At 43.0% G+C, this 14,639-nt stretch overlaps 1 protein-coding gene across 8 annotated transcripts in view; it reads right to left on the bottom strand.

Moving 5' to 3' along the window:
* The window catches only part of flnc (filamin C), a 183,008-nt gene that overhangs the window by 70,337 nt on the left and 98,032 nt on the right, over positions 1 to 14,639 (bottom strand). For all 8 annotated transcript variants that reach the window (XM_062983398.1, XM_062983402.1, XM_062983399.1 and 5 more), the window contains 4 exons: positions 14,054 to 14,191; positions 9,680 to 9,806; positions 7,221 to 7,357; positions 4,327 to 4,520 (listed from right to left, as the gene is read on the bottom strand). In XM_062983398.1, coding sequence (XP_062839468.1) covers positions 4,327 to 4,520; positions 7,221 to 7,357; positions 9,680 to 9,806; positions 14,054 to 14,191 — 596 coding nt within the window. The remainder of the gene's footprint in view (positions 1 to 4,326; positions 4,521 to 7,220; positions 7,358 to 9,679; positions 9,807 to 14,053; positions 14,192 to 14,639) is intronic.

The following is a 14,639-nucleotide window of genomic DNA, read 5'->3' as shown; positions in this document are numbered from 1 at the left end:
GTCAGGAGGAAGGCGAGACACGTGGTGGCTGAGAGTCTTCTAGAGGGCTCTCAGTTGCTGCATCCATTCCTCACCTATCCTTTCTGCATAAGGATGTGGTGGGCTTCCACGTCCTTATGCCAAAAGAACAGGGAAAATGGAGGACCTGAAGTAAGTGCCCAGGGGACCGCATCCGGCCCCTGGACCTTAGTTTGCCCATGCCTGGTATAGTGACATGTTGGTTGTAGTTAACATATATAATGCCTGGAAGTCTGGTGATGGTTAATATAGTATCATACTCAGCAGGCTGGTAGTGGGTAGTATAGCAGCTGCGACATGTATGGAAGGGGTGAATCTCCCTCCTGGATCAAAAGGTCAGAGTGATCTGTCTGTAAGGACTCACAGGCAGCAGCAATCAGGAGGCGGCTTGCAGAGATGGGATGCAGCTGTGATCAGCTGCATAAAAAGACCCTAATCAGAGATGGCTCTTTGCAGGAGAAAAATATCCATTATACTTGATTGCGGGTGGTGGCTGTTTTTTCCTCCAGGTTGAAGGATGGTGTTGTCCTAACCTGTACCCTGGAATCTTGTGACCTATCTTGCTGAACCTTGAACTGTGATGATAATCTTGTTGGGGACTCTGTTGCTCTTCTATCTCATCATGGACCTTGATGTACTTTGAATCCCTGGACTTTTGAACAACCTGCCTGGTTTTGACTTATGGATATTGGACTTCCCTTAGACTCTTGATTATCTGTCTTAACCCTTGAAGCTTTGACTACAGTTTGTGCTCCTGAAACCCTGCACACTTCCTAAGTGAACTCTCTGTGTTTGACTCTTGGACTGTAAACCTATTAATCAATTGGTGGAGCTATATACCAGGAAGAAATCATTCCCAAGACATGTGCCTGGTAACTGAGACATTAAAATCACTCAGTGCCTAGAGAGGCCAGACCAGAATGACACCTCCAATCAAGTGAGAGAGAAATAATGTCAACATAGAGATAAGCACGCATGGCAAAAAGATACCGTATATACTCGAGTATAAACCTACTCGAATATAAGCCGAGGCACCTAATTTTATCACAAGAAAACTGGGAAAACATTGACTCAAGTATAAGCTGAGAGTGGTAAATTTCAGAAATAAAAATAGATACCAATAAAATTACATTAATCGAGGCATCGGTAGGTTAAATGTTTTTGAATATTTACATAAAACTCTAATTTAAGATAAGACTTTCCGACTCTGATTAAATCATTATTCTCATCTTCTTCAATGTAAATGCCCTTATGTATTCTTTTAATAATAATAGAGTAAAATAATAACTTTAATACTAACAATAATAATATCAGGGTGAAATAATAAATGTATTATTAATAATAAAAATAGAGTAAAATAAATGTACTGTTATTCTAACAACAATAATAGAGAAAAATAATAAATGTAATAATACCAATAATAATAGAGAAAAATAATAAATGTACCACATATTCTTGAGTATAAGCTGACCCAAATATAAGCCAACCAGGACCCTCGCTCGAGTATATGCCGAGAGGGGCTTTTTCAGTCCTAAAAAAGGGCTGAAAAACTAGGCTTACACTCGAGTATATACAGTAAAAGGCCTGACCATATGCTTGATGTATTGTTTGCATAATGTGATTTTATTGTGTTTTATTCATGGCAATATGTTTTAATTGTTGTACTTGTTTACTGTTTTCGGGCCGTTGTCCCGTGTTAGCTGCCCTGAGTCCCTGCGGGGAGATGGTGGCGGGGTAGAAAAATAAAGTTACTTACTAAAGTTACTTGATCTCTCTCTTCCACCATTACCGTCTGAGTGTGAGTAAGTTTAAATAATTTGGAACAACAATGAACAGTGAACTGACAAGGGCTCTTGGCATAGATCCAGTTTCAGTGTTTGATTAAAGAAGCACAAAGGCAGAGGAAGAGCAGAGAGGTGCAGCTTCTTCAAAAGCACTTGTCTCAGATTCAACAGTTCAGGATCTCGAGGCTGATGATTCCAAGGGAAAGGGAGACCCCAAGCTGGGGTTTTTTTTTTTGGGGGGGGGGGGTTTGGGGGGGGACTCTCGACACAAACCTTGGCTATTGTTTATTCTTGCTTTGTAGTACTCTCACTGTTAATAAGACTTTGCTTTGTAACTTCAGCTGTGGGCTATAGTGTTGAAGTTATTACTTTAAGTAAGACAGTTTTGACAAGCCGGGCATTTTTTTGGTTAACCAAAATCCACTGCTTGTGGTGATATGAAAATAATCAAACAAACTTAATGTATATCCAAAAATCAATGTCTATCCAAAAAACAGGACTTTCCCAATCGCATATAAGTAGAAATCAGCAGTTCTTCTCTTGAAGTATAAGGACAAGTTTTTTCATGTGAGTAAATGTCCTGTTCTTTATTGTATGAGTAGACTCCAGTTTCCATATAACTTGACTCAAACCTGCAACCGGTTTTGACTCACAGGAGTCTTCGTCAGGCGGTTGGGTTGAAATAAACAGAAAAGGTTCAACTTTTAAGGTGAGAAGTTCACCATCAGTTTTCTGGGTAGGTGGATCAGCTTGTCTTCATTGCCTCATGTACTCTGCAAGGAGTTTTATTCTGTGGCGAGTAAACCGGTTGCAGGTTTGAGTCAAGTTATATAGAAACTGGAGTCTACTCATACAATAAAGAACAGGACATTTACTCACATGAAAAACTTGTCCTTACGACCCAAACAATTACCGTCCGGTCAGCCTCACATCAATACCAGGCAAAATTCTGGAAAAGATCATTAAGGAAGTGGTCTGCGAACACTTAGAAACAAATGCGGTCATTGCTAATAGTCAACACGGATTTACCAAAAACAAGTCATGCCAGACTAATCTGATCTCTTTTTTCGATAGAGTTACGAGTTGGGTCGATACAGGGAATGCTGTGGATGTAGCGTACCTGGATTTCAGTAAGGCCTTCGACAAAGTCCCCCACGACCTTCTGGCAGACAAACTAGTAAAATGTGGGCGAGACAAAACTACGGTTAGGTGGATCTGTAATTGGCTAAGCGAACGAACCCAAAGGGTGATTCTCACCAATGCGTCGTCTTCATCATGGAAAGAAGTGACAAGTGGAGTGCCACAAGCAGGGCTCCGTCCTGGGCCCGGTTCTGTTCAACATCTTTATTAACGACTTAGACGAAGGGTTAGAAGGCACGATCATCAAGTTTGCAGACGACACCAAACTGGGAGGGATAGCTAACACTCCAGAAGACAGGAGCAGAATTCAAAACGATCTTGACAGACTAGAGAGATGGGCTGAAACTAACAAAATGAAGTTCAACAGGGACAAATGCAAGAGACTTCACTTCGGCAGAAAAAATGGAAATCAAAGATACAGAATGGGGGACGATGCCTGGCTTGACAGCAGTGTGTGCGAAAAAGACCTTGGAGTCCTTGTGGGGAGGAAGATGAACATGAGCCTACAATGTGATGCGGCTGCTAAAAAAGCCAATGGGATTCTGTCCTGCATCAATAGGGGAATAGCGTCTAGATACAGGGAAGTCATGCTCCCTTTTCTTCTGCCTTGGTCAGGCCACACCTGGGATCACACTGTGTTCAATTTTGGGCACCGCAGTTGAAGGGAGATGTTGACAAGCTGGAAAGCGTCCAGAGGAGGGCGACTAAAATGATGACGGGTCTGGAGAACAAGCCCTATGAGGAGCGGCTTAAAGAGCTGGGCATGTTTAGCCTGCAGAAGAGAAGGCTGAGAGGAGACATGAGAGCCATGTACAAATACGTGAGGGGAAGTCATAGGGAGGAGGGAGGGAGCTTGTTTTCTGCTGCCCTGCAGACTAGGACACAAGGGAACAAGGGCTTCAAACTACAGGAAAGGAAGGAGATTCCACCTGAACATCAGGAAGAACTTCCTCACTGTGAGAAGGGCTGTTCGGCAGTGGAACTCTCTCCCCCGGACTGTGATGGAGGCTCCTTCCTTGGAAGCTTTTAAACAGAGGCTGGATGGCCATCTGTTGGGGGTGCTTTGAATGCGATTTCCTGCTTCTTAGCAGGGGGTTGGACTGGATGGCCCATGAGGTCTCTTCCAACTCTACTATTCTATGATTCTATGATTCTATGATTATACTTCAAGAGAAGAATTGCTGATTTCTACTTATATGTGATTGGGACAGTGCTGTTTTTTGGATAGACATTGATTTTTGGATATACATTAAGTTTGTTTGATTATTTTCATATCACCACAAGCAGTGGATTTTGGTCTTCATAGTTTAGGGGAACCCATTGTCCTTTTAGGTATTTTTTTGGTTAACCTCATACTGTCAGAGCCCTGGATCCTGACACCCACCTTCTCTGGGAAGTACTCGTTGGTGGCTGGCAGGATGTGGGCGATGAAGGGGCTGTCCTTGATGTCCTCGTCATCGCAGATCACATGCACGGCATACTCTCCCGGCTCCGTGGGCCAGTATCGCACGTCGCAGGAGCCGTCCCCTTTGTCATCACATTCGATTTTGGCCTGAGATGGACCCTCGATGGAGAAGCCTGCATAGAAGAAGGGAGAATGCGCTGCTTAAGCCACGGGCAGCAGAAGCAACACCCCACTTATGGGACCATAGAGAAGCAACACCCCAACTCACGGGACCAATGAGGGTTTCATGGCAAAAAATTGTCAAATTGATTTCAACACAGGAGGAAAATGCAGTATTGCATTCTCAATTTTTCTGCCCCAATTTTCAATGGACCACCTGCATCCTGAGAAGACCCCAAAATACAGTAGAGTCTCACTTATCCAAGCCTCGCTTCTCCAAGCCTCTGGATTATCCAAGCCATTTTTGTAGTCAATGTTTTCAATATATCGTGATATTTTGGTGCTAAATTCATAAAAACAGTAAGTACAACATAACATTACTGCGTATTGAACTACTTTTTCTATCAAATTTGTTGTATAACATGATGTTTTGGTGCTTAATTTGTAAAATCATAACTTAATTTGATGTTTAATAGGCTTTTCCTTAATTCCTCCTTATTATCCAAGATATTCGCTTATCCAAGCTTCTGTTGGCCCGTTTAGCTTGGATAAGTGAGACTCTACTGTATACACAAATACAGTATGATCCCCAAATCTACTGGGGAGACCTTCCTGAAGCTACCATGCAATTTAGGAATTTTAACTCTGAAATTTTAATACCGTTGTGTTGAATTCTGTTTTAATGTTTGCTTATATTTTAAATTGTGATGTCATACTTTTAATGTTAGCTGCTTTGGGTCTCCTTCAAGAGAGATAAAATGGGATAAAAATAAATGTATTAGGTAAGGTAAAGGTTTTCCCCTGACGTTAAGTCCAGTTGTGTCCGACTCTGGGGGTTGGTGCTCATCTCCATTTCTAAGCCGAAGAGCCAGCATTGTCCACAGACACCTCCAAGGTCATGTGGCCACTGGCATGACTGCATGGAACGCCATTACCTTCCCGCCGGAGCGGTACCTATTGATCTACTCACATTGGCATGTTTTCGAACTGCTAAGTTGGCAGAAGCTGGAGCTAACAGCGGGTGCTCACTCCACTCCCGGGATTTGAACCTGAGACCTTTCGGTCTGCAAATTCAGCAGCTCAGCACTGTAACACACTGAGCCACCGGAGGCTCCTTAAATAAATGTACAGTAATAATAATAATGTGCTGTCGAAGGCTTTCATGGCCGGGATCACAGGTTTGTTGTATGTTTTCCGGGCTGTATGGCCATGTTCTAGAAGTATTCTCTCCTGACGTTTCGCCCATATCTATGGCAGGCATCCTCTGAGGTCAATGTTGAGTATCAAGCTTTGAGACATTGAAAGAAGCTTCATAAGTTGAAAAAGTGGGGTCTGGGGGGTCCTATACTGTCCAAAGGGTTATACGTCCTTCAACCTGTGCTATGAGGAGCATGGTGCGAACTGCAGGTTTTGAGTGGCCCCTTTCAGAGGAGTATTTGTGATAAATGGGGCCAGGCTGTGGCGCAGCTGGCTAGTAACCAGCTGCTATAAATCACTACTGACCGAGAGGTCATGAGTTCGAAGCCCGGGTCGGGTTAAGCCTCCGACCATAAAAAAAAAAAATAGCCCCGGCTTGCTGTTGACCTAGCAGCCCTGAAAGACAGTTGCATCTGTCAAGTAGGGAAAATTTAGGTACGCTTTATGCAGGAGGCTAATTTAACTAATCTACTACACCATAAAACTGCTCACGAGGAAAAGAAGAGGAAGAACAGCCACCAATGGACGGTGAAGCAACAGCTCCCCCTGTGGCCAGAATCGTGAAGCTGGAAAGATGTTAAAAAAATGCCTCTGTGTCTGTCTAAAACTGAATGTTGTTTGTCTGTTGGCATTGAATGTTTGCCATATATGTGTCCTGCCCTGAGTCCCCTTCGGGGTGAGAAGGGGGGAATATAAATATAAATACTGTAAATAAAATAAATAAATAAATAAATATGAGTGGATTGGATGAAATTGTATAACTGGTGTATGACTGGGGCCTAGAGAGACTGAAGACACCATACTGGGAATAAAGCCTGGAAAACTGTAATAGGAGGTGAAGAATTCATGAACTGCTGACATGACCAGAGACTATGATTAACTCTTGGGCTGAAAACAACATGTTTACATACTCAAAGACAATGACTCTTTAAGTTAAGGAAGGAAACGTCAGTTAAGGAAGAAAAGTCAACATCTGTTTGGGAATTGATGGAATCGGCATGTTTTAGCTGGAAAAACAACCAATTTGGAACAACAAGAGCAACAAATCTATATATATATAAAAAGCTTTTGACCATTTCTACCTTAACAAAAACAGCGAAACTACAAAACCCAGAACCACCAAACTTAGCAACGAAACACATGGTCCTCCGCACTGTGTTTAGACGACAAAACCAAAACACAATTCAAAGTCCATGTCCCTCAAAATCCCAAAAACCGAAAAAAGCAAAGTGTGCATGCGCGGAGCCATTAATCCTGCTGTCGGAGAAACGTGTGCGAGCAGCTCCGGCTGCTATCTATGTACATAGCTGTAAATAAAGAGTAATTACTGCTGGGATCGGCGTACTTATTTGTTTGTGCTTCTAGGCAGAAGCTGAGTTGCCGAACAGAGGGGAGAATTGAGACAGGAAGCTGTAAGTGTCTCAATTTATCCACCTCACATCCATCAATCATTCACAGTTATACAATCTCTGTGTCTACCTTCTTTCTCCATAAAGTGCCTGATATATTCTGCTTACCCAAGGTGCCCACTTCGGTGCCAATGGCTTCCACCACAAAGTCGGCCGACTTGCCCACCATGCCAGTCTCCAAGCCAGGGCCCCAAGCCCTGACCTTCTGCAGTCCGGCTTCTGGTCCGACCTGCACCTCGAAGGGACTGAACACAGAGAGCAGCGAGAGGTGAGGATGTGTTTGGTAACAACAGCACCGTTCACAAACACGAATTCTTTTTGCAATTATCCTCCGAGCAAGATCTACTTCTAACGTTCCATACATGCCAAACCAAGTCAGATACAACCCGTCTTACGTTCGTAGAGTGAAAAGGTGACTTTCAATTCAAATAAAGCAGGCATGGGCAAACTTTGGCCCTCGGGGTGTTTTGGACTTCAACTCCCATCATTCCTAACAGCCGGTAGGCTGTTAGGAATGGTGGGAGTTGAAGTCCAAAACACCCCGAGGGCCAAAGTTTGCCCATGCCTGTAATAAAGCATCATTGCAAGTTTTCTGAAAATGCCCACTTTCTCCCTCTCCAAAATAAGCATAAAATAAAAATTGTTTATTTCTCAATTGCATCATTTATTTACTTATTATTTTACACGAGACTCTCAGTTAACTGGCCTCCATGGGGAGTGGCAGGTGCCGGACAAATGTAGTTTCTGGATGCTTGAGATTTACTATTAAAAATGGGCCTAACTCACACTATACCATGCCATAAACTCTGTATTGACTTGATGTTAATATTGAAATACAATAATTAAAAGCAAGTGAAATATTATAAAAACGATATTATTATTATTATTATTATTATTATTATTATTATTATTATTATTATTATATTATGACACAGCAAACGAGATAGATATGCTGGATTTCATATCACAAAATATTATTATTATTATTATTATTATTATTATTTATCATTATTAGTTTATTATTATTATCAACATTATTATGTAACCTTGTCCATCACATTATTATTATCATCATCATGTCCATTATTATTGAGCCTTCTTCATCACATTATCATCATCATCATCATCATCATCATCATCATCATCATTATTAGTTTATTATCATTATTATCCCCATTATTACTGAGCCTTCTCCATAACATTTTTATTATTATTAGTTTATTATTATTGGTGTTATTGAGCCTTCTCCATCTTATTTTCATTATTATTATTATTATTATTATTATTATTTTATTATGACACAGCAAGCAAGATAGATATGCTGGATTTCGTATCACAAAATCACAAGTCGAACACTTCCCAAGAGTTTAGGACTATGTGATGTATTATTATTATTATTATTATTATTATTATTATTATTATTATTATTATTATTTTATTATGACACAGCAAACGAGATCTATATGCTGTATTTCGTATCACAAAATCACAAGTCGAACACTTCCCAAGAGTTTAGGACTGTGTGATATTGTTATTATCATTATTATTATTATTATTATTATTATTATTATTATTATTATTATTATTATTATTTATGCTCTACTTTAGATCCCCAAAGAGGACTCAAAGCGGCTTGACATAAAAGCATTAGCATTAGTATACAATTTAAAATATACAAAAGTGCAAACATTAAAATAGAATAAAGCACAAACAGCACCGAAAACTTTTTGAATATGCAATATGCAATTTTCGTATTAAAATATGTCAGTTGTTTGAGTGTTCCAGTTGCCTAAGTTCTGGTTAACTGAGAGTCTGCTGTATTTCTCATTTACTTGTTGCATTTGTATTCCGCCTTTCTCCCAGAGATGTAAAACAATTAAGATATTCACAATACAAAAAAGCAATTAGTTTTCAAAACATATACCGTATATACTCGAGTATAAGCCGACCTGAATATAAGCTGAGGCAGCTAATTTTATCACAAAACTGGGAAAACCTATTGACTCGAGTATAAGACGAGGGTGGGAAATGCAGCAGCTACTGGCAAATTTCAAAAATAAATATAAATACAGATACTAATAAAATTACATTATTTGGGGCATCAATAGGTTAAATGTTTTTGAATGTTTACATAAAATTGTAATTTGTGATGATGATGATGATGATGATGATAATAATACTTTAATAAGATAAGACTAAGTCTTATCTTATTATATATACGTTTTAAGGTTTTTATAATGTGTTTTAACAATGTTTTTAATGGATTTGTTTATGTTGTTTTGTTTTTATGATTGCATTTTGGGCATTAAATTTTGCCAATTTTTGTAAGCCGCCCTGAGTCCCCTCGGGTGAGAAGGGCCGGGGTATAAATGTTGTAAATAAATAAAAATAAATAAATAAGCCTGATTACCTATATACTTGAGTATAATCCGACCCGAACATAAGCCAGCCAGGACCCTCACCCGAGTATAAGCCAAGGGGAGGTTTTTCAGCCATAAAAAAGGGCTGAAAAACTAGGCTTATACTCGAGTATATACAGTAAATATTTCCACCAGCCATGTTCTTACCTTCTTGGGATGGCATGTCCACCCCACGTAATGGACACCACGTATTTCCCGGGAACGACTGGGTAGTAATCACATTCAAACACTCCGTCGCCAACATCCCGAACCTTCACTGGCTCCTCGATGCCTTCTGTGAAAAAAACAGCAAGAGACACCGAGAGAATAGTAAAACTCTTGCACATGCATGGAGCAAAATTGGTTCATTCTTGTACTGAATTCCATTATATCTTTTGTCCTCTTCCATGCTCTTCTGGAGCAAACCCTCCACTTTCCACTTCTGCTCTCCACTTTGGAATTCATCAACACCTGGTCATGGATTAGATAGATACGAGGGTTGAATGAAAAGTAATGCCTCCACCTTCGTAACTCCTCAGCAGATGGCAGTCCTGGTTTGCGGCAGGTCCTGGCTTGTTCAGTAGACTCTCCTCTACAGTTCTATTTGGCAGGAAGTCTTAGCATTGAACGGTTGTGTTGTTAAAGTGCGGAGTATGGAACCCTGCACAGACGGTTGGTCAATGCGACTTAAGCAGTGTGCAATCATTGAATTCTTGACAGCAGAAGGTGTTCTTGACGCAAGTTAGATGTTCCCACCTCAACATCTTTAAACTTACTCGTCCAACAACGCAGAGTGCTCACATCAACACAATCCCCATAAACAGTTTGCATTCTCTGATGAATCTCCTTTGGGGTGACACCTTCTACTTGTCACTTTACAACACAACCGTTCAAAAAAGACTCCATCAGTCTAAGAAGATTGCATCAGCCTAGGAAGACTTCATCAGCTTAGGATGACTGCATTAGCTTAGAAAGACTGCATCATCCTAGGAAAATTACATCAGCCTTGGAAGGTTGCATCAGCGTGGGAAGACTACATTAGCCTAGGAAAACTGCATCGCCCTAAGATTGCATCAGCCTAGGAGGATTGCACCAGACAGGAAAATTGCATCAGCCTATGGAGACTTCATCTGCTTAGGAAGACTGCATCTGCCTAGGAAAACTGCTTCAGCGTAGGAAGACCACATCAGCATAGGAAGACTCCATCAGTTTAGGAAGACTGCTTCACTCTAGGACAATTGCATCAGCCTAGGAAGAATGCATCAGCTTGAGGAGGATTGCCTCAGCCTAGGAAGACTGCATCAGTCTAGGAGGACTATTGTAGTCCTGTGGCTCTGATCAACACAACGTGCTCAGATACCCCCAAAAGACTGTGTGAGTCTATAAAGACTCCATCAGGCAAGGAGATTGCATCCGACTAGGAAGACTGCGCCAGCCAAGGAAAACTGCATCAGTCTAGGAAAATGACATCTGCCTAGAAAAACTGTAACAGCTAAGAGGACTGTGTAAGTCTAGGAAGACTGCATCAGCCTAGGAAGACTACATCAGCCTAGGAAGACTGCATCAGCTTAGGAAGACTGCATCAGCCTAGGAAGACTGCATCAGCCTAGGAAGACTGCATCAGCCTAGGAAGACTGCATCAGCCTAGGAAGTCTACATCAGCCTAGGAAGACTGCATCAGCCTAGGAAGACTGCATCAGCCTAGGAAGACTACATCAGCCTAGGAAGACTGCATCAGCCTAGGAAGTCTACATCAGCCTAGGAAGACTGCATCAGCCTAGGAAGACTGCATCAGCCTAGGAAGACTGCATCAGCCTAGGAAGACTGCATCAGCCTAGGAAGACTGCATCAGCCTAGGAAGACTGCATCAGCCTAGGAAGTCTACATCAGCCTAGGAAGACTGCATCAGCCTAGGAAGACTGCATCAGCCTAGGAAGACTACATCAGCCTAGGAAGACTGCATCAGCCTAGGAAGTCTACATCAGCCTAGGAAGACTGCATCAGCCTAGGAAGACTGCATCAGCCTAGGAAGACTACATCAGCCTAGGAAGACTGCATCAGCCTAGGAAGTCTACATCAGCCTAGGAAGACTGCATCAGCCTAGGAAGACTGCATCAGCCTAGAAAGACTACATCAGCCTAGGAAGACTGCATCAGCCTAGGAAGACTACATCAGCCTAGGAAGACTGCATCAGCCTAGGAAGACTGCATCAGCCTAGGAAGACTACATCAGCCTAGGAAGACTGCATCAGCCTAGGAAGTCTACATCAGCCTAGGAAGACTGCATCAGCCTAGGAAGACTGCATCAGCCTAGGAAGACTACATCAGCCTAGGAAGACTGCATCAGCCTAGGAAGTCTACATCAGCCTAGGAAGACTGCATCAGCCTAGGAAGACTGCATCAGCCTAGGAAGACTACATCAGCCTAGGAAGACTGCATCAGCCTAGGAAGACTACATCAGCCTAGGAAGACTGCATCAGCCTAGGAAGACTGCATCAGCCTAGGAAGACTGCATCAGCCTAGAAAGACTGCATCAGCCTAGAAAGACTACATCAGCCTAGGAAGACTACATCAGCCTAGGAAGACTGCATCAGCCTAGAAAGACTACATCAGCCTAGGAAGACTGCATCAGCCTAGGAAGACTACATCAGCCTAGGAAGACTGCATCAGCCTAGGAAGACTACATCAGCCTAGGAAGACTGCATCAGCCTAGGAAGACTGCATCAGCCTAGGAAGACTGCATCAGCCTAGAAAGACTGCATCAGCCTAGAAAGACTACATCAGCCTAGGAAGACTACATCAGCCTAGGAAGACTGCATCAGCCTAGAAAGACTACATCAGCCTAGGAAGACTGCATCAGCCTAGGAAGACTACATCAGCCTAGGAAGACTGCATCAGCCTAGGAAGACTGCATCAGCCTAGGAAGACTGCATCAGCCTAGGAAGACTGCATCAGCCTAGGAAGACTGCATCAGCCTAGGAAGTCTACATCAGCCTAGGAAGACTGCATCAGCCTAGGAAGACTGCATCAGCCTAGGAAGACTACATCAGCCTAGGAAGACTGCATCAGCCTAGGAAGACTACATCAGCCTAGGAAGACTACATCAGCCTAGGAAGACTGCATCAGCCTAGAAAGACTACATCAGCCTAGGAAGACTACATCAGCCTAGGAAGACTGCATCAGCCTAGAAAGACTACATCAGCCTAGGAAGACTGCATCAGCCTAGGAAGACTACATCAGCCTAGGAAGACTGCATCAGCCTAGGAAGACTGCATCAGCCTAGGAAGACTGCATCAGCCTAGGAAGACTGCATCAGCCTAGGAAGACTGCATCAGCCTAGGAAGTCTACATCAGCCTAGGAAGACTGCATCAGCCTAGGAAGACTGCATCAGCCTAGGAAGACTACATCAGCCTAGGAAGACTGCATCAGCCTAGGAAGTCTACATCAGCCTAGGAAGACTGCATCAGCCTAGGAAGACTGCATCAGCCTAGGAAGTCTACATCAGCCTAGGAAGACTGCATCAGCCTAGGAAGACTGCATCAGCCTAGGAAGACTACATCAGCCTAGGAAGACTGCATCAGCCTAGGAAGTCTACATCAGCCTAGGAAGACTGCATCAGCCTAGGAAGACTGCATCAGCCTAGGAAGACTGCATCAGCCTAGGAAGACTGCATCAGCCTAGGAAGTCTACATCAGCCTAGGAAGACTGCATCAGCCTAGGAAGACTGCATCAGCCTAGGAAGACTACATCAGCCTAGGAAGACTGCATCAGCCTAGGAAGTCTACATCAGCCTAGGAAGACTGCATCAGCCTAGGAAGACTGCATCAGCCTAGGAAGACTACATCAGCCTAGGAAGACTGCATCAGCCTAGGAAGTCTACATCAGCCTAGGAAGACTGCATCAGCCTAGGAAGACTGCATCAGCCTAGAAAGACTGCATCAGCCTAGAAAGACTACATCAGCCTAGGAAGACTACATCAGCCTAGAAAGACTACATCAGCCTAGGAAGACTGCATCAGCCTAGGAAGACTACATCAGCCTAGGAAGACTGCATCAGCCTAGGAAGACTGCATCAGCCTAGGAAGACTGCATCAGCCTAGGAAGACTGCATCAGCCTAGGAAGACTGCATCAGCCTAGAAAGACTACATCAGCCTAGGAAGACTGCATCAGCCTAGGAAGACTACATCAGCCTAGGAAGACTGCATCAGCCTAGGAAGACTGCATCAGCCTAGGAAGACTGCATCAGCCTAGGAAGACTGCATCAGCCTAGGAAGACTGCATCAGCCTAGAAAGACTACATCAGCCTAGGAAGACTACATCAGCCTAGGAGACTGCATCAGCCTAGAAAGACTACATCAGCCTAGGAAGACTGCATCAGCCTAGGAAGACTACATCAGCCTAGGAAAATCACATTTGCATAGTCAGAGTGCATCATCCTAAAATCGTATCAGCCTGAGAAGAGCATCTTATCTTTGTCTAGGCTCTGATCAACACATTGCACTATCGTAACAGAAAGCATGGGAGACACTCCCTAGAACTTACTTGGCCCCTTGACCACCACCTTGAGCTCTCCGGTGCCGGCTCCCTTGGTGTACACCTTGAAGTCGGCCACTTCCTTCACGCGCACCCCCTTCGGCTGGAGCCCACGTCCCATGGCTCGGCAAGCGTTGGGGTTGCAAGCTGGAGAGAGGAGAGAAAGGGCAGGATTGAGCATCAAGGCAAGGTTCGGTCACAGTTGTGGCCTCATGCACCTGGCCTCCAGGAACCCAGAAGGACATGTCTTGGCAAAAGTGCACGGTTGGGGAAACATGAGGCAGCAAATGCTAGGCCAGATAGAATTTAAGCATTGCAGTCAGGCTATAGGTTGGATACACTCTGCAAGGACCTTTGCACACAGAGTCTGGTCCATTTGGGCATCTTTGAAAAATACACAAAACGTTCATGCACCATTTCCATTTGACAAGCACAGTCACACACATGAATCACCCATGAATACCATTCCAATTCTTTGCAATATCAACGTATTTCCAGAAAATAATCCATTCAGCTAGCTTCTCAAGTCAAAACTTCCTTATACTTATTTCATTTATTTATTATCCAAGATACATGCAACGCATCATGTCCTTAA

Source organism: Anolis carolinensis, chromosome 5, assembly GCF_035594765.1.
Source record: "Anolis carolinensis isolate JA03-04 chromosome 5, rAnoCar3.1.pri, whole genome shotgun sequence".
NCBI classification, from domain to species: Eukaryota; Metazoa; Chordata; class Lepidosauria; order Squamata; family Dactyloidae; genus Anolis; species Anolis carolinensis.
This window is presented reverse-complemented; position numbering and strand designations above follow the sequence as displayed.